This window comes from Pan troglodytes, chromosome 1 (genome assembly GCF_028858775.2).
Source record: "Pan troglodytes isolate AG18354 chromosome 1, NHGRI_mPanTro3-v2.0_pri, whole genome shotgun sequence".
Taxonomy (NCBI): domain Eukaryota; kingdom Metazoa; phylum Chordata; class Mammalia; order Primates; family Hominidae; genus Pan; species Pan troglodytes.
The window spans coordinates 168,833,759-168,854,238 of record NC_072398.2 but is presented as its reverse complement, the minus strand read 5'-3'; the positions used below and the strand labels follow the sequence as shown (position 1 = coordinate 168,854,238).

Genomic DNA, 20,480 nt, shown 5'->3' with positions numbered 1-20,480 from the left:
AGCAGGCTTGTAGAAGGGAAGTGACATTTAAGCTGATGCCAGGCACGCTGGTTTGGGGGATGGGGGGAATTCCCCGCCTGCAGAGGGAACTGTGGAATGTGGGGTGGAGTCGAGAGAGAGACAGGATTAGAGGAGTAGGCTATGGAGGGAACTTTATATGCATAATTAGAGTCTGAATTTTATTCCAAGTCCAAAGGGAAAACACTACAAGGTTTTAAGCAGGGGAGTGCCGATACCCGTTTTATATTTGAAAAGGTAACTGGCTAACGTGTGGGAATGAGGTGAGACAAAGGTGAATGGGGATTCCAGCTAACAGGCACTTGATGATGAACTGAATTAGGATGGTCACCTGTAGATGGAAAGTAAACAGTTTTGAGAAGGATTTTGGAGGTAGAATCCAGGGGACTTGATGGATTACATACAGCAAGCAGGAGTGGAGGGATCAGATATTCAGAGAGTGATCAGCTATATGGCTGGCATCCTAGCATCCTTTCCAGTTAGACAGGCACCAGCCAGCACACCAGTATTTTCACTGTTTCACCCAGTATATTTCTAACTTGGCATCTGGAGGTGCAATTTACTAAAATGAGGAAAACTAGAAGAAAAGTGAATTGAAGGAGATGAATTGTTAGATCAAAAGTTTGAATATTGTGTTAATTTTGATACATCTTTGAGATATTAAAATGCAGATGTCAAGTTGGCAATTGGATACCACAGACTAAGCTGGGAATTTTTTTTTTTTTTTGAGACAGAGTCTCCCTCTGTCACCCAGGCTGAAGTGCCATGGCTTGATCTCGGCTCACTGCAACCTCTGCCTCCTGGGTTCAGGCGATTCTCCTGCCTCAGCCTCCCGAGTAGCTGGGATTACAGATGCCCACCACCATGCCCAGCTAATTTTTGTATATTTAGTAGAGACCAGATTTCACCATGTTGGCCAGGCTGGTCTTGAACTCTACCTCAGGTGATCCAACCCACTCTGCCTCCCAAAGTGCTGGGATTACAGGCGTGAGCCACCACGCTGGCCTAAGCTGGGATTGTGAGCACGTTGGAATGTAAAGCTGTGGGAATGTACATGCTGTCACTTGAGCCTGAGTGTGCAAGTGGATAATGGGCCCAGGACTGCACCATGAGAGATGAATGGAAGAAGAGCAAAGAGATGGAGAAACAGGCCCCTGCAGAAGGAAAGCCAGAAGAGTGTGGGTCATGGAAGTTTGGGTGGGAGATGGGGATGGAAGCTGGAGTGGGGTAGGTTTATAAAGATGGTGGACTTCAAGAGTAGGAAGGATAAAAGAGTTCATGGACAAGTTAACCTTCCAGTACACTTGCTGTGGAAGAGAGCAGAAAGCTGGTGCTAAGAGGAGAGACTTTTCGGGGCAGGGAGAAATCTATCATTTCCTCCTTTAATCTTTCGTCCTAAATATTTCCCAATTCATTCCGTCATTCTTCATGCAGTGGTATTTCCAGAAGATTCTATAACTTGGACATAGCAGTGTTTTCCCCAGAATAGGATGCTTCACCCAAAATGTGTTCTCATTCTTCATACAGTGGTATTTCCAGAAGGTTCTGTAACTTGGACATAGCAGTGTTTTCCCCAGAATAGGATGCTTCACCCAAAATGTGTTCTGGGGCAGGCCTATTTTCTTTCTTTTTCTGCTCTACTTAACAGATGAAGCTTAATTTAGCATTTTAGGCAGCTGTGCCCTCTGTTGGCCTTTTCTGAAATTGCAATCAAGTCGAGCTTTGCATTGCTGGCAGACAAAGTTCCCTCTGTATTTGTGCAGTGAGAATTATAACCTAGAGGCAGAGGTAACCAAGGAGCTCTTGAGAAAGTATCTCTGGTAACTAGTTGAGGTGGAAGACAACTCCAGGATAAGGAGGCAAAACAGACTTTTATGATTCCCATTTAATAGATGAGGAAGCTGAAACTCACATACGGCATTGATAAGAGGCTGAAACTGAACTCTGGAACTCCATCCTGAGTCCTGTTGTGGACTCCCAGAGCTATACTATATTTCTTCTATATGCTCTAGAATGTTATTTGCAAAAATATATATATATATATTATTAGCAGAATACAAAGTGCCATTATTCTACTATACCTTTGTTTTTGTTTGTTTGTGGGTTTCTTATTTTTATCTTATTTTTGAGACAGTTTTACTCTGGAGTGCAGTGATACGATCTCTGCTCATTGCAACCTCTGCCTCCCAAGTAGCTGGGACTCCAGGCCTGTGCCACCACACCGGCTAATTTCTTTTGTACTTTTAGTAGAGACAGAGTTTTGCCATGTTACCCAGGCTGGTCTTGAACTCCTGAGCTCAAGTGATCCACCCACCTCGGCTTCCAAAAGTGCTAGGATTACAGGTGCGAGCCACCGTGCACAGCCTATTCTACTATACCTTTGTTTAGGACTATCTAAGAGGCAAATCTCACGGAGTCAGAGATATTCATCCATTCTTTCATTCACCAGTTATTTACTGAGCACCTGCTATGTGCTAGGCACTCTTCTGTGTGATGGGGAATACAGGAGTGAACAAAGCAGACAAACTTCCTGCCCTTACATTCTAATATGAAGTGATAGACAATAAATAAGATAAACAAGGTAAGATGTATGCAGTTCATTAGATAGTGATGGTGGTAAGAAGGAAACAGGCCAGGTAGGGTGGCTCACGCCTGTAATCCTCCTTACTTTTGGAGCCAAGGTGGGAGGATTACTTGAGCCCAGGAGTTTAAGACCAGCCTGAGCAACACAGTGAGACACTGTCGCTACAAAAAATAAAAAGTTAGCTGGGCATGGTGGTGCATGCCGGTAGTCCCAGCTACTTGGAGGGTGAGGTGAGGGGATCTCTTGAGCCCAGGAGATCAAGGCTGCAGTGAGCTGAGATCATACCACTGCACTCCAGCCTGGGTGACAGAGCAAGTCCCTGTCTCAAAAAATAAAGAAAAGGCCAGGTGCAGTGGCTCATGCCTGTAACTCAGCACTTTGGGAGGCCAAGGCGGGCAGATCACTTGAGGTCAGGAGTTTGAGACCAGCCTGGACAACATGGTGAAACCCTGTCTCTACTAAAAATACAAAAAAATTAGCCAGGCATGGTGGCATGCGCCTGTAATCCTAGCTACTTGGGACACTAAGGCACGAGAATTGCTTGAACCCAGAAGGCAGAGGCTGCAGTGAGCCGAGATCGTGCCACTGCACTCCAGCCTGGGCGACAGAGTGAGACTCTGTCTCAAAAATAAATAAACAAATAAATAAATGAAAGAAATAAATATTTAGAAGGAACCAGGAAGCGGGGAAGGGGAACATGAAACATGGGGCTGGGATGTTGGTGTGGAAAGGTTATTTAGAGTGGCCAGGGAAGGTGGCTCAAAGGCCTCAGAGTAGTGAAGAAGCCAACCACACAGATGCCAAATACAGAACGTGCCAGGCAGAAGGCACAGCGGTTAAAGTGCTGAGGTGGGGATGCGTCTGGCATGTGAGAGAAACAGTGAGGAGGCCGGCACAATGGGGCAGAGAGAATGCCAAGGAGAATGTTAGGGGAGAGGCAGAGATGTCACAGGACACATCACTGCAGATGACCCTAGAGGTTACAGGAAGGACTTCAGTGATGGTCCAAGAGAGTCGAGTTTCCTTTGGACAGTTTTAAGCAAAAGATTGGAATAATCTGCTCCATTGTAACAGAAACATCCTAGCCGCTATGGATGGAGGGGCTGAAGCGAGAAGACCAGTGAGAAGGCTAGAAATAATTTCATAGAAAAACGAATAGAATTTTACCGGCTGCGGTGGCTCACGCCTGTAATCCCTGCACTCTGGGAGGCCGAGGCAGGTAGATCACCTCAGGTCAGAAGTTCGAGACCAGTCTGACCAACATGGAGAAACCCCGTCTCTACTAAAATACAAAAAAATTAGCCAGGCGTGGTGGCGGGTGCCTGTAATCCCAGCTACTCCGGAGGCTGAGGCAGGAGACTCGCTTGAACCCGGGAGGCGGAGGTTGCGGTGAGCCAAGATCACGCCATTGCACTCCAGCCTGGGCAACAAGAGTGAAACTCCATCTCAAAAAAATAAAAATAAAAATAAATTTAAAAAAAAGAAAAACCAATAGAATTTCATGAGAATGGAATGTGGGTTGTGAGAGACAGATGAGCCAAGGATGACACCATCCTTGAAACTGGAAAAATCAAGCTGCAGTTGCCCAAGATGAAGAAGGCTCCAGGAGCAAAGGTTGCAGGGAGCAAAGCCTCCATTTTAGACATGTTAGCTTTGAGATTCCTGGAGACGTCCCATAGATGTCTATGGACCCAGTGACAACTGGATCCATATATCCAGTTGTGACATCCAGTGGGTGACTGGATATATGGATCTGGTGTTAGGTAAGCATTGGAGCTAGAGGTACAGATTCAGGGATTATCATCACTTAGATGGCATTTACATTCATGAGATGGATGGGATGGGATATGGGATGGGATGGAATGGGAGACAATGGGATGGGATAATATGTTTAATGGAAAAGATAAGAAGCTCAAGGACTAAGCCCTGTGGCCCTCAGTTAGAGGTTTAAATAATAGAAGGAATGGCCAGAGTGGTGGAAAATAAACTAGTGAATTGTGGTGTCATGGAAGCCAAATGAAGAAATGAAGAAAATAGTTTAAGGCCGGGCACAGGAGCACATGCCTATAATCCCAACACTTTGGGATATCGAGACGGGCGGATCACTTGAGCTCAGATGTTGGAGACCAGCCTGAGCAACATGGCAAAAACTCCCTCTCTACAAATACAAAAAAATTAGCCAGGGCTGGGCTTGGTGGCTCACGCCTGTAATCCCAGCACTTTGGGAGGCCAAGGTGGGTGGATCACCTAAGGTCAGGAGTTCGAGACCAGCCTGGCCAACATGGTGAAACCCCGCCTCTACTGAAAATATAAAAATTAGGCCGGGCACGGTGGCCCACGCCTGTAATCCCAACACTTTGGGAGGCCAAGGCAGGTGGATCACGAGGTCAAGAGATGGAGACCATCCTGGCCAACACAGTGAAACCCCATCTCTACTAAAAATATAAAAATTAGCTGGGCGTACTGGCACTTGCCTGTAGTCCCAGCTACTCGGGAGGCTGAGGCAGGAGAATCTCTTGAACCCAGGAGGCAGAGGTTGTAGTGAGCCGAGATCGTGCCACTGCACTCCAGCCTGGTGACAGAGCGAGACTCCGACTCAAAAAAAAAAAAAAAAAAATTAGCCAGGCATGGTGGTGGGTGCCTGTAATCCCAGTTACTCAGGAGGCTCAGGCAGGAGAATCATTTGAACCCGGGAGGCAGAGTTTGCAGTGAGCTGAGATCGTGCCATTGCACTCCAGCCTGGGTGACAAGAGTGAAACTGTCTCAAAAAAAAATTAGCAGGGCCTGGTGGTGTATGCCTGTGGTCCCAGCTACGTGGGAGGCTGAGGTGGGAGGACTGCTTGAGCCTGGGAGGTCAAGGCTACAGAGAGCCAAAATCATGTCACTGCATTCCAACCTGAGCAACAGAGTGAGACCCTGTCTTTAAAAAAAAAAAAAAAAAAAAGTTTGAGAGAATAGTCCTTGTGTCAAATGGTCTAGATAAATTGAATAAGATTAGGATTGAGAACTGACCCTTGGATACAGCATGGTTTCTCTAATTCTCCCCTTCTTTATAATGAAATACCTTTTTTTCACTTTTTCCCCAGGTTGTAGCAGATACCAATATAAGCGCCATAGCAGCTCAGCTTGAAAACATGTCTACAGGCTACCACCTTGGTTCGCCCACTGCTGAACACCATCCAGAAGACACAGAGTGAGTATTTCAGATGCAGAGGGCCTATTATGCATGTGGGCAAAGCTCGGAAGAACTTTTCCAGACACTCAAGTGCACTCTAAAGGAGAGGAGGCCAAAGCGCCCGTGACTTTTTCTAAATTCTAGGTAATCCTTATTTCTCACAAGGCTTAATTCCACCACATGAGTTCTTGAAAGACCATTGTTGCAGGGCCTGCACACACACTGCACCTGGTCACTTTGACACAGTGCCTATGCCTGCTTCCCTAAGAAACCACGGATGTATAGCCCAGGTGCACGCTGCTTTATTGTGCAAGGAACCATGTTTCCTGAACTTCTAGGCTAAAATCTTGTTCTGAGATGAAATCTTGTTGTTATACTTGCTGACATGTTTCATTAAAACCAGTCATCGCAGTTAAAGTTGTTCATTAAAGCAGGGTTTCTCAAACTAGAATATGCATAAGAGTAATCTAAGGGCCAGGCTCAGTGGCTCATGCCTGTAATCCCTGCGTTTTGGGAGGCCGAGACGGGTGGATCGCCTGAGGTCAGGAGTTCGAGACCAGCCGGGCCAACATGATGAAACCCTGTCTCTATTAAAAATACAAAAAATTAGCCAGGTGTAGTAGCGGGCACCTGTAATCCCAGCTACTTGGGAGGCTGAGGCAGGAGAATTGCTTGAACCCGGGAGGTGGAAGTTGCAGTGAGCCAAGATTGCACTACTGCACTCCAGCCTGGGCAACAAGAAGGAAACTCCATCTCAAAAAAAAAAAAAAAAAAAGAGGAGTAATCTAGGGAGCATGTTTAAAGATGTGAATTCCCCAGGCCACATCCCAAAATTCTGACTAGGTGGTCTGTGGTGGATTCCAGAAACCTGATGTTAACAAGTTTCCCAGAGTGATTCTGCTACAGATGGGCAAAGGATCTACACTTTGAGAAATGCTGCCTAAAGCTATTCCTCTCAGGTACCAGCAGTGCCTGGTCACTAGTAGGTGCTCAATAAATGTTTGTTGACAGATCTGGATGGTTCATTTGAAGGATCTCATGGTCATAGCCCGTCCCAATTTTTTCCTGGTAGTTCCTCACCTAAATGACATCTTTGAGTTTATTTTTCTTGAGGAAAGAATATTAAATTAAGCTCATTCTACCTTTTTCTCATTATAAAAGTTAATACATGCATGCCATGAACATATGACAACACATAGAAATATAACATTTTTCAAATTACGGTGGCCTTTTCCTTAAAAAAAAAAAAAATCAGGACCTTTATAGGAAGTACAGCGTACCTTTAGCATCCTTTGATGTGGCTATGGAAATACAGAGATCCCCTTGTAATCTTAATTCCTTTGCTATAATTCCATGGCCTCTGGCAGGCTGGGAACCACAAGCTTAAAGGAATTTAAAAATCACTCATAATCCCACCACTGCTAACACTGGGATTTTTTTTTTTTTTTTACTAGCCTTCTATATGAAAGTAAATTTAAACTAATTGGTTGAAAATGTTATGATATTGTGAGATCAATGGAGGCAAATTCCATCTGATGTTGCCAGTTGAGGAGTAGAGCCACACTCCTCCCTCTTCCCCCGAAAACATGTCCCTGAGTATATATAGGCACAATTATAAGGGTCTTTAATGATTTGATGGCTGCAGGAGGTAGCTCTAAAGCAATGGCTTTGGGCATCTAGCTTCTCATTCCAGTATCTTTGGAAATGGGGGCTGTGTTTGAAAGAGGAAACATGAATCGAATTTGTATCCAGCTGGTGAGCTGTTACTGAGAGTGCTTGTAAGGCCACAAAGTGGGGAAAAGTAGAGCCTTATTCATTAGTCATAATCATTCACCTATAGGGGGCAATTCATCAGTATCTCAACAGATATTTATTGAGCACCATTCTAAGGCCAGACACTTAGATACAAGTGCTAGGTCCTGAGGACTCAAACTTAGAAATGTAAGTAAAGATATTGCCCCAGTCCCCAGAGAGCTGCCAGAGAAGTGGAAAAACAGACCCATAAATCCATAGTTATAAAAGATAACTGTAGGAGAGCTAAATTCATTGAGAGAGGGTCCTGTGAAACCATGGATATGGGGCATAACTCAGTTAAGGAGTGTAGTTGGAGAAGCTGATGCTTAAGCTTAAGAGAACTGGAGCCAGTTTTAAGAGAACTGGATCCAGCATAGTGGTGCATGCTTGTAATCCCAGCTACTAAGGAGGCTGAGGCAGGAGGATCACTTGAACCCAGGAGTTTGAGGCTGCAACAGGCTGCAGTTGTGCCACTGTACTCCAGCCTAGGAGACAGAACAAGACCCTATCTCAAGAAAAAAAAAAAAAAAAAAAAGAATTGGAATAAACAGGTGGCATTCAAAATAGTTAAGTGTGGTGGCTCACTCCTGTAATCCCAGCACTTTGAGAGGCCAAGGCCTGGGCAACATGGTCAGACCCTGTGTTTATAAAAAAATGTAAAGACAAACAAAACAGTTAAAAACAGTTAACAAGGCCGGGCGTGGTGGCTTATGCCTGTAATCTCAGCACTTTGGGAGGCCGAGGTGGGCAGATCGCCTGAGGTCAGGAGTTCAAGACCAGCCTGACCATGGAGAAACCCCATCTCTACTAAAAATACAAAATTAGCCAGATGTGGTGGCACATGCCTGTAATCCCAGCTACTCGGGAGGCTGAGGCAGGAGAATCACTTGAACCCGGGAGGCGGAGGTTGCGGTGAGCCAAGATCACGCCATTGCACTCCAGCCTGGGCAACAAGAGTGGAACTCTGTCTCAAAAAACAAAACAACAACAACAACAACAAAAAGAAATCAGTTAACAATTTATATAGCATAGATCTTCAGCAATAACTATGGATGTCTGCTGTAAACAAACAGTAAGTACATCAACAAACAACTGGTAACAATGTGAACCAGCTGAAAACCCTTTAATAAACCCAGCAAAATTGGCCAGGCGCGGTGGCTCACGCCTGTAATCCCAGCACTTTGGGAGGCTGAGGCAGGCAGATCATGAGGTCAGGAGATCGAGACCATCCTGGCTAACATGGTGAAAAACCCCGTCTCTACTAAAAATACAAAAAAATTAGCCAGGAGTGGTGGCAGGCGCCTGTAGTCCCAGCTACTCGGGAAGCTGAGGCAGGAGAATGGCATAAACCCGGGAGGCAGAGCTTGCAGTGAGCCGAGATAGCGCCACTGCACTCCAGCCTGGGTGACACAGCGAGACTCCGTCTCAAAAAAATAAATAAATAAACCCAGCAAAATTGAGGAGGGAGAAAGGGAAGAATATTCTAGTTAAATAGAACAACATATTCAAAGATTGCTTGTGTCCCCATTTTGCAAATTTCTCTAAGTACATGAATGGCTGAATTTATATGAGATGACTTTGCCTCTCAGACATGCATGTTGCCACAAAACAAAGGATGCTGCCAGTACACAAATATGAACTACCTATCATAAATAAGACAGGGTCTGGGTTTCTGCCTTTTGAGCAATAGCATTTGGGAATAAGAAATTGGCATCACCTAAACTTAGATTAAGATTAAATTACTGGGAGCCCACATAGGTAATTTAATTTTTAGCCATGTTGTTTCTGAGAGAGAAGACTTCCACACTGGACGAAGCTTTGAAAAGCTAAATTTTACATTTGAAACAGATTTTCTTTCTCCATTTTGTTTCACCTTGGTTTCTCTCTTCTCTCCTGGATTTCAGTTCTCATCTACACAGTCATGATCCTGAGTTTCTGACAAGCACCACACATGGTGCTGGGAAGTCTCAGATGACTAAGACAAAGAGGTCATAGTCTGGTAGAGGAAATGGATGGCTAAGTAATTACAATATGATACAGTCAGTGCCAAAATGGAAATTTGGACTCAATGCAGGGGAAGCACAGAAAAGGTTGTGGGACCCATCCTCCCAAGAGAGGCAGGATAGCCTCACATTGGAAGTGAGTTTGGAGAATGAGTTCCTGCCTTAGGTGGAAGTGGCCAGGGCATTCCGGCAGAAAAGGAGCAGCAGTCTGAGTGCGGCAGCTTACGCCTGGAATCCCAGCACTTTGGGAGGCGTCAGGTGGATCACCTGAGGTCAGGAGTTCGAGACCAGCCTGGTCAACATGGCGAAACCTCATCTCTACTAAAAATACAAAACTTAGCTGGGCATGGTAGTACACGTGTGTAATCCCAGCTACTAGGAGGCTAAGGCAGGAGAATCGCTTGAATCCGGGAGGTGGAGGTTGCAGTGAGCCAAGATTGTGCCACTGCACTCCAGCCTGGGTGACAGAGCAAGACTCTGTCTCAAAAGAAAAAAAAAAAAAGGTAAAAGAAAAGGAGCAGCAGTTTCCTGAGCTGCGAGCTGATGTTATCTGTTATGGACAAGAGTTTATGTGAAGACTGGCAGTCTCCCACCACACTAGGAGACACGCTACTTCTGTCTCCATGCACATGCTTCAAGGATGTGATGACAGCTTCCTTCAGCAGTCAGCAGTAAGTTTAAAAGTTAAAAACTGGCCGGGTGCAGTGGCTCATGCCTGTAATCTCAGCACTTTGGGAGGTAGAGGCAGGCAGATCACTTGAGGTCAGGAGTTCGAGACCAGCCTGGCCAACATGGTGAAACCCCATCTCTACTAAAAATACAAAAATTAGCCAGGTATGGCACACACCCGTAGTCCCAGCTCCGTCTCAAAAAAATAAAAAAAAAAAGAGTTAAAAACTAAGCATATAGAAGAGTGCTTTGACAATTTCAGCATCATGACTTTAATTAGAAATCAGTGAGTTTTATGAAAGAGAAACCTCTAAAACATCAAGAATATTGGTGATTAATTAGCATGACATGAGAAGTTAGAAAATAACTTTCTAGATTGCTTTCTGAGAGTTTGATCTGATAAACCAAACTTCATAGTTTTGCAGTATGAAAGTCTCTCTCAAATCTGTATTCTTCCAATTAAATGAAATTCCCTCTCAATATCTATTCTCGAATTAAACAGCATGCATTGTGTTTTCAGAACACCTCCACCTAAGATTATTACTTTGGAGAAAGGCTCTGAAGGATTGGGGTTTAGTATTGTAGGGGGTTATGGAAGTCCCCATGGAGACCTGCCAATTTATGTCAAGACTATATTTGCAAAGGTATATCTTCTTTTTTAATGTACTTTTTAAAAAAAATTAAACCTAGGTGAGATTTTTTTTTAAGTGCTTTGCTTTGCTTTACTTTGGGTTAAACCTGGATGTGTGCATGTATGCTCATTTCATTTGAATCTTATAGGAAATTCTCACACAGGAATAGTGAGAGAAGAGTTCTTTTACAATGGCGGAGTCAGAAGAAGTGCAGTCTTCTTTGGATTCTATGACAGAAGCAGATGCTCACAGATTTTTAGAGTGTCTTCTTTCAGCAACACAGCATAAGGAGCAGTGCCACTCTTTAGAAGGTGTCCTTGGAAGTATTGTTCTGAGCTAGAACAAAAAAAGATTTGGCTTTCTTCTTGAAAATAACAGGCACCAGGGGGCTGAGGCAGAAAGGTTTGTGCTGTGCAAGCCTCGAATCAGTGCCTTCTTTATTTTATTTTTTGAGATGGAGTTTCGCTCTTGTCGCCCAGGCTAGAGTGCAATGGCTTGATCTCAGCTCACTGCAACCTCTGCCTCCCCGGGTTCAAGCAATTCTCCTGCCTCAGTAGCTAGGACTCCAGGTGCATGCCACCACGCCTGGCTAATTTTTGTATTTTTGGTAGAGACGGGGTTTCGCCATGTTGCCCACGCTGGTCTCAAAACTACTGAGCTCAGGCGATCCACCTGCCTCGGCCATCCAAAGTGCTGGGATTATAGGTGTATGCCACTGTGCCCAGCCTGAGTAATTATTTTTAACTTCACTGTGATTTTTTTAACTGGAATTTAATTTTTTAATAAATTTTGAAGATCTCTGAGAAGGATTTCAAATTGATATTACAGTTTTTTTTCTTCTTTGGTTTTATCATAGTCATTTGTTTATGAACAGATCTTGTTGAACTGCTTTGTTTTCCTAAAGAAATAAAGGTCTTCGAGGCTGGGCATAGTGGCTCACGTCTGTAATCCCAACACTTTGGGAGCCTGAGGTGGGTGGATCACCTGAGTTCAAGACCAGCCTGGTCAACATGGCAAAACCCATCTCTACTAAAAAACACAAAAATTAGCCGGGCATGGTGGCACATGCCTGTGATCCCAGCTACTTGGGAGGCCGAGACATGAAAATCCCTTAAATCTGGGAGGCAGAGGTTGCCATGATCCCAGATGACGCCACTACACTCCAGGCTGGGCAATCCATCTCAAAAAAAAAAAAAAAAAAAAAAAAAAAGAGAGAGAGAGAGATAAAGGTCTTTGAAAGGAGAAATAAGAAGGAATCTGTCTCTTTCCAGAAAGCTAAACTATACATTAAATACAAGCTTGCTTTTACCTGTGCAGATCTTAGATCACCTGTAAATTGGGCCCAGTGACCTGCCATAAAACCCTTTAGTCATTTGGCATTTACTTTTGGACCACACTGAGCAGCTGCACATTTACCCCCTTCCTGCATCTTGCTAGAATGCCTAATAAGGCATGTTATTCCCAAACAACCTGTTAAACTGGTGATAGGCAAAAGAGGAGCGGAAAGGCAGCACAGAAACATTCTGGGTAGCAGAATGCTTATCCCCAAGGTAGATAAACCATAAACTGACCATCCTTCTCCTATGACACATTTAACACCCTAAGTTGTTGGGATAATTATTCTTTGGAGGGCATTATTATACTTTGCTTTTGAAATAGCCAGCTATGTAGATAAGGACAGTGGGAAGGCTACAGAGTTAGCCCCCATGTTTTAACACGTTCTGCTGGCCTGCTGTTGCCTCCACAAAGCTCCTCCAGAATGTTTGCAGTCACCTGTTCACTTCATGATAACTGGATACAGACAGAACATGGGTCAGCTTCTAAGGCCTTTTGACCTGGACCCAGAGCTCAGCAGACTGCCCCAGCTGTTTGCACTTTCAATAGACTGGTGGGCTGGGACCCAGACACCTTTTGATGGCACCAGAACATACAGCTTGGAGCCAGACACCCTGACGGGGCACCAGAACATACAGCTAAGAGTAAAATGGCTGTGCATTGCTGGTGAATTTTTAAAAGAACCCACCAGCATCCACACAGTGGGACAAGAGTAGGGGGAATAAAGAATGGACTGTGGCTCACACAGAATGCCCTCTCAAAGGTCCCATTGAAAGAGCTCCTTTAGGAAGCACCCATGGAAGTAGAAACATTATAAGGAATAGATATTAAATATCCTTCATGTATTTTGTTACTTACAGAATGGCACAGCTAAAAATGAAGAGCTCTGAATTAAAAAAAAAAAAAAAGACAAATTTCTAAGCCCTATCCAGTGGCCCACTTAGCGCAGTCAGTCTTACTAAAAGAATATTCCAGGCCGGGTGCGGTGGCTCATGCCTGTAATCCCAGCACTTTGGGAGGCCGAGGCAGGCAGATCACGAGGTCCGGAGATCAAGACCATCCTGGCTAACACAGTGAAATCCCGTCTCTACTAAAAATATAAAAAAATTAGCCAGGCATGGTGGCTGGCGCCTGTAGTCCCAGCTACTCGGGAGGCTGAGGCAGGAGAATGGCGTGAACCCGGGAAGCGGAGCTTGCAGTGAGCCGAGATTGCGCCACTGCACTCCAGCCTGGGTGACAGAGCAAGACTCTGTAAAAAAAAAAAAAAAAAAAAAAAAGAATATGCTAATAGGGCAGGACATGGTGGCTCCACCTGTAATCCCAGCACTTTGAGAGGCTGAGGCAGGAGAATAACTTGAGCCCAGGAGTTCAAGATCAGCCTGGACAACAAAATGAGATCCCCATCTCTAAAAATAAAAAAAATTTTTTTTAGACTCCAATGTAGGCCAGGCATGGTGGCTCACGCCTGTAATCCCTAGCACTTTGGGAGGCCGAGGCAGGCTGATCACTCGAGGTCAGGAGTTTAGGACCAGCCTGGCCAACATGGTGAAACCCTATCTCTACTAAAAATACAAAAATTAGCCATTCGTAATGACAGGCACCTGTAATCCCAGCTACTCGGGAGGCTGAGGCACGAGAATCACTTGAACCTGGGAGGCGGGGGTTGCAGTGAGCTGAGATCACACCACTGTACTCCAGCCTGGGCAACAGAGTGAGACTCAGTCTCCAAAAAAAAAAAAAAAAACCTCCAATGTAAATAATAGTTATTATTATTATTTAAATAGTCCCAAAGGATTTATTATAAGATTTACTTTGGTGAGTTTTAAAAAAATCTTTGTGACTGGGCACAGTGGTTCACACCTGTAACCCCAGCACCTTGGGAAGCTGAGGTAGGAGGATGGCTTGAGCCCAGAAGTTTGAGACCAGCCTGGGCAACATTGAGAGACCCTGTCTCTACCAAACATTTAAAAATTAGCTGGTCATGGTGGCACACATCTGTGGTCCCAGCTACTTGGGAGGCTGAGGTGGGAGGATGGCTTGAGCCCAGGAGGTGAAATCTGCAGTGAGCTGTGATCACACCACTGCACTCCAGCCTGGGCAACAGAATAAGTCCCTGTCAAAAAAAAAAAAAAAAAAAAATTTAAAAGAAACTTAGGATACCAAAAAGATCACATGAAAATCTATACCTTTCAAAATTCCTGTGGGGGAAATGTGTAACTCAGTATCAGAATTCATTTTAGAAAGACTTCATTAGGCCGGGCACGCTGGCTCACGCCTGTAATCCCAGCACTTTGGGAGACAGAGGCAGGCAGATCACGTGAGGTCAGGAGTTCAAGACCATCCTGGCCAACATGGTGAAACCCAGTCTCTACTAAAAACACAAAAATTAGCTGGGCATAGTGGCAGGTGCCTGTAATCCAAGCTACTCGGGAGGCTGAGGTGGGAGAATCGCTTGAACCTGAGAGGCGGAGGTTGCAGTGAGCCGAGATTAACCATTGCGCTCCAGCCTGGATGACAGAGCAAGACTCCATCTCAAAAAAAAAAAAAAAAAAAAAAAAGTTATCTTGCTCAACTAAGAAATTATTTAATTCAACCCCTCCAGAAATTATTTAATTCAGCCCCTCATAACTCCTACACACCCAAAGTGCCTGCGAATGATCACTGGCACTTTGGGCGTGTAGAAGTTGAGAGACTTAGTCAATATGACTAATAGGCTGTCAAGTCCTTCCGTTTTCTTTCAGGTATCTGGTTGAAAACTTAAAAATCCAAGCCAGGAGGGGGATGATGGCTCATGCCTGTAATCCCAACACTGTGGGAGGCCAAGGCAGGTGGATCACCTGAGGTCAGGAGTTAAAGACCAGCCTGGCCAACATGGCAAAACCCCATCTCTACAAAATATACAAAAATTAGCCGGGCATGGTGGCAGGTGCCTGCAATCCCAGCTACTCAGGAGGCTGAGGCAGGAGAAAGGCTTGAACCTGGAAGGCAGAGGTTGCAGTTAGCCAAGATCGTGCCATTGCAGTCCAGCCTGGGCAACAGAGTGAGACTCTGTCTCCAAAAAAAAAAAAAAAAAAAAAAAAAATTCCAAGCCAGCCTTAGGTCTTAGTCCCTTCAGCAGCTGAATGTTACCCTAAGCCAATAAGAGATTGACCTAAACACTTCAGCAACTCTAAAAATTTCAGGAGCAGTTTTTCAGAGCCTATGAAATCTGAACCATGAACTTGGTTGTCACTAGTGTTTTATTTTATTATATTACCACCATGTTGAGTAAATGCCATATGTCATACATTTAATCCTTAGAACAGGCCACAAGGTAGATAGTAGATGCCCATTTTACGGCATCTGAGAAGACTAAGTGACCAACTTGGGACAAATAGCAAGTGAGTAAAGAGCCACAATTACAAAGTAGGTAGAGGTTTTCAAGCCATGCATTTATTTCTTTTTTACCTTTTTCCCTGTAGTCTACAAATGCCGCATTGGTAAAGTAGGAGAGTAGATACATATCAGTAAGTGCTCATCAACCAAGCACTGCAACACTGGAAAAAGTCCAAATGCTAGAAAGTTAAAAAATCATCCTGGCTGGGCACGGACTCATGCCTGTAATCCCAGCACTTTGGGAGGCTGAGGCGGGTGGATCACCTGAGGTCAAGAATTCGAGACCAGGCCGGTCACGGTGGCTCACACCTGTAATCCCAGCACTTTGGGAGGCCAAGGTGGGCAGATCACGAGGTCAGGAGATTGAGACCATCCTGGCTAACACGGTGAAAAACTCCGTCTCTACTAAAAATACAAAAAATTAGCCAGGCGTGGTGGCGGGCGCCTGTAGTCCCAGCTACTCGGGAAGCTGAGGCAGGAGAATGGTGTGAACTGGCGAGGCAGAGCTTGCAGTGAGCCGAGATTGCACCACTGCATTCCAGCCTGGGCGACAGAGCGAGACTCTGTCTCAAAAAAAAAAAAAAAAAAAAAAAAAAGAGTTCGAGACCAGCCTGGCCAACATAGTGAAACTCTGTTTCTACTAAAAATACAAAAATTAGCCGGGCCTGGTGGCAGACGCCTGTAATCCCAACTACCTGGGAGGCTGAGGCAGGAGAATCGCTTAAACCTGGGAGGTGGAGTTTGCAGTGAACTGAGATCGCACCATTGCACTCCAGCCTGGGCAACAAGAGTGAAACTCCTTCTCAAAATAATTAAAAAATTCTTTCCTTGCATTACTAAAAAAGATAAATAGCTTAACATAGTTTTTAAAAAATTACACAGATATCTGAGATTTACTGAAGCCCTTAAATCTTAGCATGTAAAATTTAATAAAATCAACTTTGCCTAGTAATTCTGATTTTATCCAGTAAAATTACTTGTTTAATTTTGTCTTTAATACAGTTGACACATTACTTTCTTAAAAGATTTGAGTGAAGTTGCAAGTTTTGGGGTTTATTTATTTTTGAGACAGTTTGCTCTTTTTGCCCAGGCTGAGTGCAATGGGATGATCTCAGCTCACTGCAACCTCCGGCCTCCCAGGTTCAAGTGATTCTCCAGCCTCAGCCTCCCAGGTAGCTGGGATTACAGGGATGCGCCATCACATCCAGCTAATTTTTGTATTTTTAGTAGAGACAAGATTTCACCATGTTGGCCAGTCTGATCTTGAACTCCTGATTTCAGGTGATCCTCCTGCCTTGACCACCCAAAGTGCTGGGATTACAGGCATGAGCCACCATGTCCGGCCAGTTGCAAGTTATTAATATTTAATTTTGATATTTTGCCCACAGTATAGACCTGATTTCGAATACTTTTTTTTTTTTTTTCCTGAGACAGAGCTCACTCTGTCACCCAGTCTGGAGTGCAGTGGCACTATCTCAGCTCACTCCAACCTCTGCAGGTTCAAGTGATCCTCCTGCCTCAGCCTCCCGAGGAGCTGGGACCACAGGCATAAGCCACCGCGCCTGGCTAATTTTTTGTAGAGACAGTTTCACCATGTTGCCCAGGCTGGTCTCAAACTCCTGAGCTCAAGCAGTCCTCTCGCCTGAGATTCCCAAAGTGCTGGGATTACAGGCATGAGCCACTGCACCCAGCAGGTTTTGAATATTCTTTATTGCACATTCATTTAGAAATTCCACCATTCTCACGGTTTAGAAAACCTGTCTGATTCCCCAGCACCTCAGAACCTCCAAGCTGCACATGGACACAGATCTCAGGAGCGTTGGTGCCTCCTAGCTCGGCTTCTGATTGAGTCGGTCAAGGGCCAAGTGCCTGTGGGCTTTGGTTGCCCACTGAAGTTTGACCTCATTTAGAGGATTCTTCTGGCACTGACTTTTCAAGGGACTGAAACAGTTACCCCTACAGATGGTGAAACCTCCTGTAAATCATTTTTTAAGGTCTTTTCTTCCCTTACCAGTCCAAAATGTTTCTAGTAATATCGTGGCATTTTTAGATATGCAGCTTTAGAGTGAACAAAACCCTGACGTTTCACTGGCTTTGTGCCGTTTTGAGGAACTATGCATGACTGAGTATATAATAAAAGTAGTCATTTAGAAACCTATTTAGATGATCAAAGATAAAGTGGAAGGTTTTGAATATGATATTACAAAATTTTAGAGATGCTACACTTGTATATATTTATATGTAGATAACAGCTTTATTGAGATATAATTCACTTACCATACAATTCACCCATTTAAAGACTACACTTATTTTTGACAGATCACAGTGCTGATAGCTTAATAATGCAATGGGAGTTCTGTATAATGGTGGTATTTGCAGTAAGACTAACACCAGATTCAGTTCTATCTGCCTTTTTCTGTATATTACATTTTCATGAATAGGACATGATATGACATCCAATTCCATTTAATACTAAATAGTGAAATAAGGTTCTACTTGTATTAAAAGCAGTGTATCAGTACATTTCTACTAGTATGTTATTTAGATTATCCATAATTATAGTTACTATTCAACCATTATTATTCAAACAGCATATCTTACATTTTTCCTAATTTAAAACATTACCTAGAAAAAACTTAATTGGTAGTTTTTAAAGTTACTCTTTTAATATGCACACCAGACAGATGTTAGAGGTTTTAATATTAATTTAATATAAACTGTGTTTTACCCTGGATTAAACTGAAATGTTTCTTGTTTGTAGGGAGCAGCTGCAGATGACGGCCGATTAAAACGAGGGGATCAGATTTTAGCTGTTAATGGCGAGACCCTGGAAGGTGTTACTCATGAGCAAGCAGTCGCCATTCTAAAACACCAGAGAGGGACTGTAACCTTAACTGTGCTGTCATAAGCCTCGGGCCTGATCACAAGATAGATGTTGTTGTTTAGAATATCCACAGGCAGATGAAGTTCTGAGTGGGTATGAAAAGCACCCTCAACTAAAATGCACCTTCATTCTTATTTCTTGTCCTCTCTGCTCAGGAGAAATGGCTGAGGTTTCATGTGAATTTCCCAAATCAACAATCATCTCCTAATGTTTCCCAGTTCCTGTCACCTGTTGGTGAGGTTGATTTCTAAAACTTAAATGAGTCTACCTGTTTTGCATTTAATTTCAGTGTTCTGCTTTTTTTTTTTTTTTTTTTTTTTGAGACGGAGTCTCACTCTGTCACCCAGGCTGGAGTGCAATGGCGCAATCTTGGCTCACTGCAACCTCGGCCTCCCAGGTTGGAGCGATTCTCCTGCCTCAGCCTCCCGAGTAGCTGGGATTACAGGCATGCATCACCACACTGGGTTTATTTTTGTTTTTTTTAGTAGAGATGGAATTTCCCCATGTGGGCCAGGCTGGTCTTGAACTTCTGACCTCAGGTGATCTGCCTGCCTTGGCCTCCCAAAGTGCTGGGATTCCAGGCGTGAGCCACTGCGCCCAGCCCAGTATTCTGATTTTAACCAACTGGTTCTGATTATATTTACCAAAACTGGAGTTAACTTCTCTTTCCTTATACTCTTCTCTCCCTATCCCCTACTCACACCGAGGCTTAACAGCAACCTCAGATCTCATCCAATGGACAGAAACAAATGTTAAGCAACTTGTCATCTCACTCATGATTTACTTATGCTAATTGTCTCTTCAAGTAAGCAAGAAAACATTAGCAGTGTAATTAATTTACCAGTGATCCCCAAGATGAAATACCAGATTCTCCTATGGGAAATTACTGTGCTGTCTTCTGTATGACTTATGGTCAAATAAGTCTCAAATTCATTTCTCTGGATAGATCTTTATATGCTAGTCATTGGTGATTTTGATGAGTCAATTTACAGACTGTAATCTTCTAAAAATTCTGAAAGACTAATTGTTTTCTGTGCCATATAAATGCATACCACTGAGCAAATGAACCTTATTCTCAACAGGAACAACTAGCATACATGTTCTGAATTCTAACAGTGCTAAATTACATTCAAGTCCAGGAAGATCACCTGGAATTAATGGCATTTCAGTCGGCAGGCATCATTCCCACCCCTCGGTCTTAGGAAAAGGAGGTAGAAGCCCCAGAACCACACTGCAGAGATCAGCAAGTTTTGTCTCAAGTCAGACAAGGTCTAGGTGGCCTTGGCCTTGTGCAAAGTGGGTGACATATTTGATTATCTTTCCCTTTACCTCCATAGCAGTCAGGCCAGCAGCATGGACTGCAAGAACCTAAGGGAGCAACATACTTAGCTGCAAAGTGAGCAAGTGAATTGAGCCTAGGAATCTGTGATGAAAATGCATGGCTGATGTTTCCTGATCTCCAAGGAGACTCCCATTTGCTGAAGTTCTGCATGCTAAGAAATCAACTACAGCAGAAAATACAAGAATACCTTTAAGTTGATTATTGGCAATCTTATTCATATATTAGCAAGAAAAAGGGAGAGATGCTTACTGGTGGATGCTATAGAGTCCTCTGTTTTTAAAAGTACCACGGCCGGGTGCAGTGGCTCACGCCTGTAATCCCAGCACTTTGGGAGGCCAGGGCAGGCGAATCACGAGGTCAGGAGTTCGAGACCAGCCTGGCCAATATGGTGAAACCCTGTCTCTACTAAAAATACAAAAATTAGCTGGGTGCAGTGGCAGGCGCCTGTAATCCCAGCTACTCAGGAGGTTGAAGCAGGAAAATTGCTTGAACCTGGGAGGTGGAGTTTGCAGTGAGCCAAGTTCGTGCCACTCCACTCCAGCCTGGGTGACAGAGCAAGACTCTGTCTCGAAAAAGAAAAAAACCATGAAGGATGAGTACTAGAGTCAGTAATAGAAGTAGTTCAGCACTATTTAACTACAACACAATGCTGCAAATATTTCACAGTAA

General features: G+C 44.0%; 1 protein-coding gene across 11 annotated transcripts in view; it reads left to right on the top strand.

Annotated features, from left to right (window-relative positions):
* PATJ (PATJ crumbs cell polarity complex component) overlaps window positions 1-18,794 on the top strand; it is a 421,434-nt gene extending 402,640 nt beyond the window's left edge. For 9 of the 11 annotated variants that reach the window (XM_016919650.4, XM_009459103.5, XM_016919633.4 and 6 more), the window contains 3 exons: window positions 5,689-5,795; window positions 10,764-10,887; window positions 18,347-18,638. In XM_016919650.4, the coding sequence (XP_016775139.3) occupies window positions 5,689-5,795; window positions 10,764-10,887; window positions 18,347-18,493 (378 nt within the window). In that variant the 3' untranslated portion in view covers window positions 18,494-18,638. Of the gene's footprint in view, window positions 1-5,688; window positions 5,796-10,763; window positions 10,888-18,346 lie in introns of all 11 variants that reach the window. The other 2 variants (XM_063817330.1, XM_016919657.4) reach the window with 2 other exon arrangements.
* The last annotated feature ends 1,686 nt before the right edge of the window (window positions 18,795-20,480 follow it).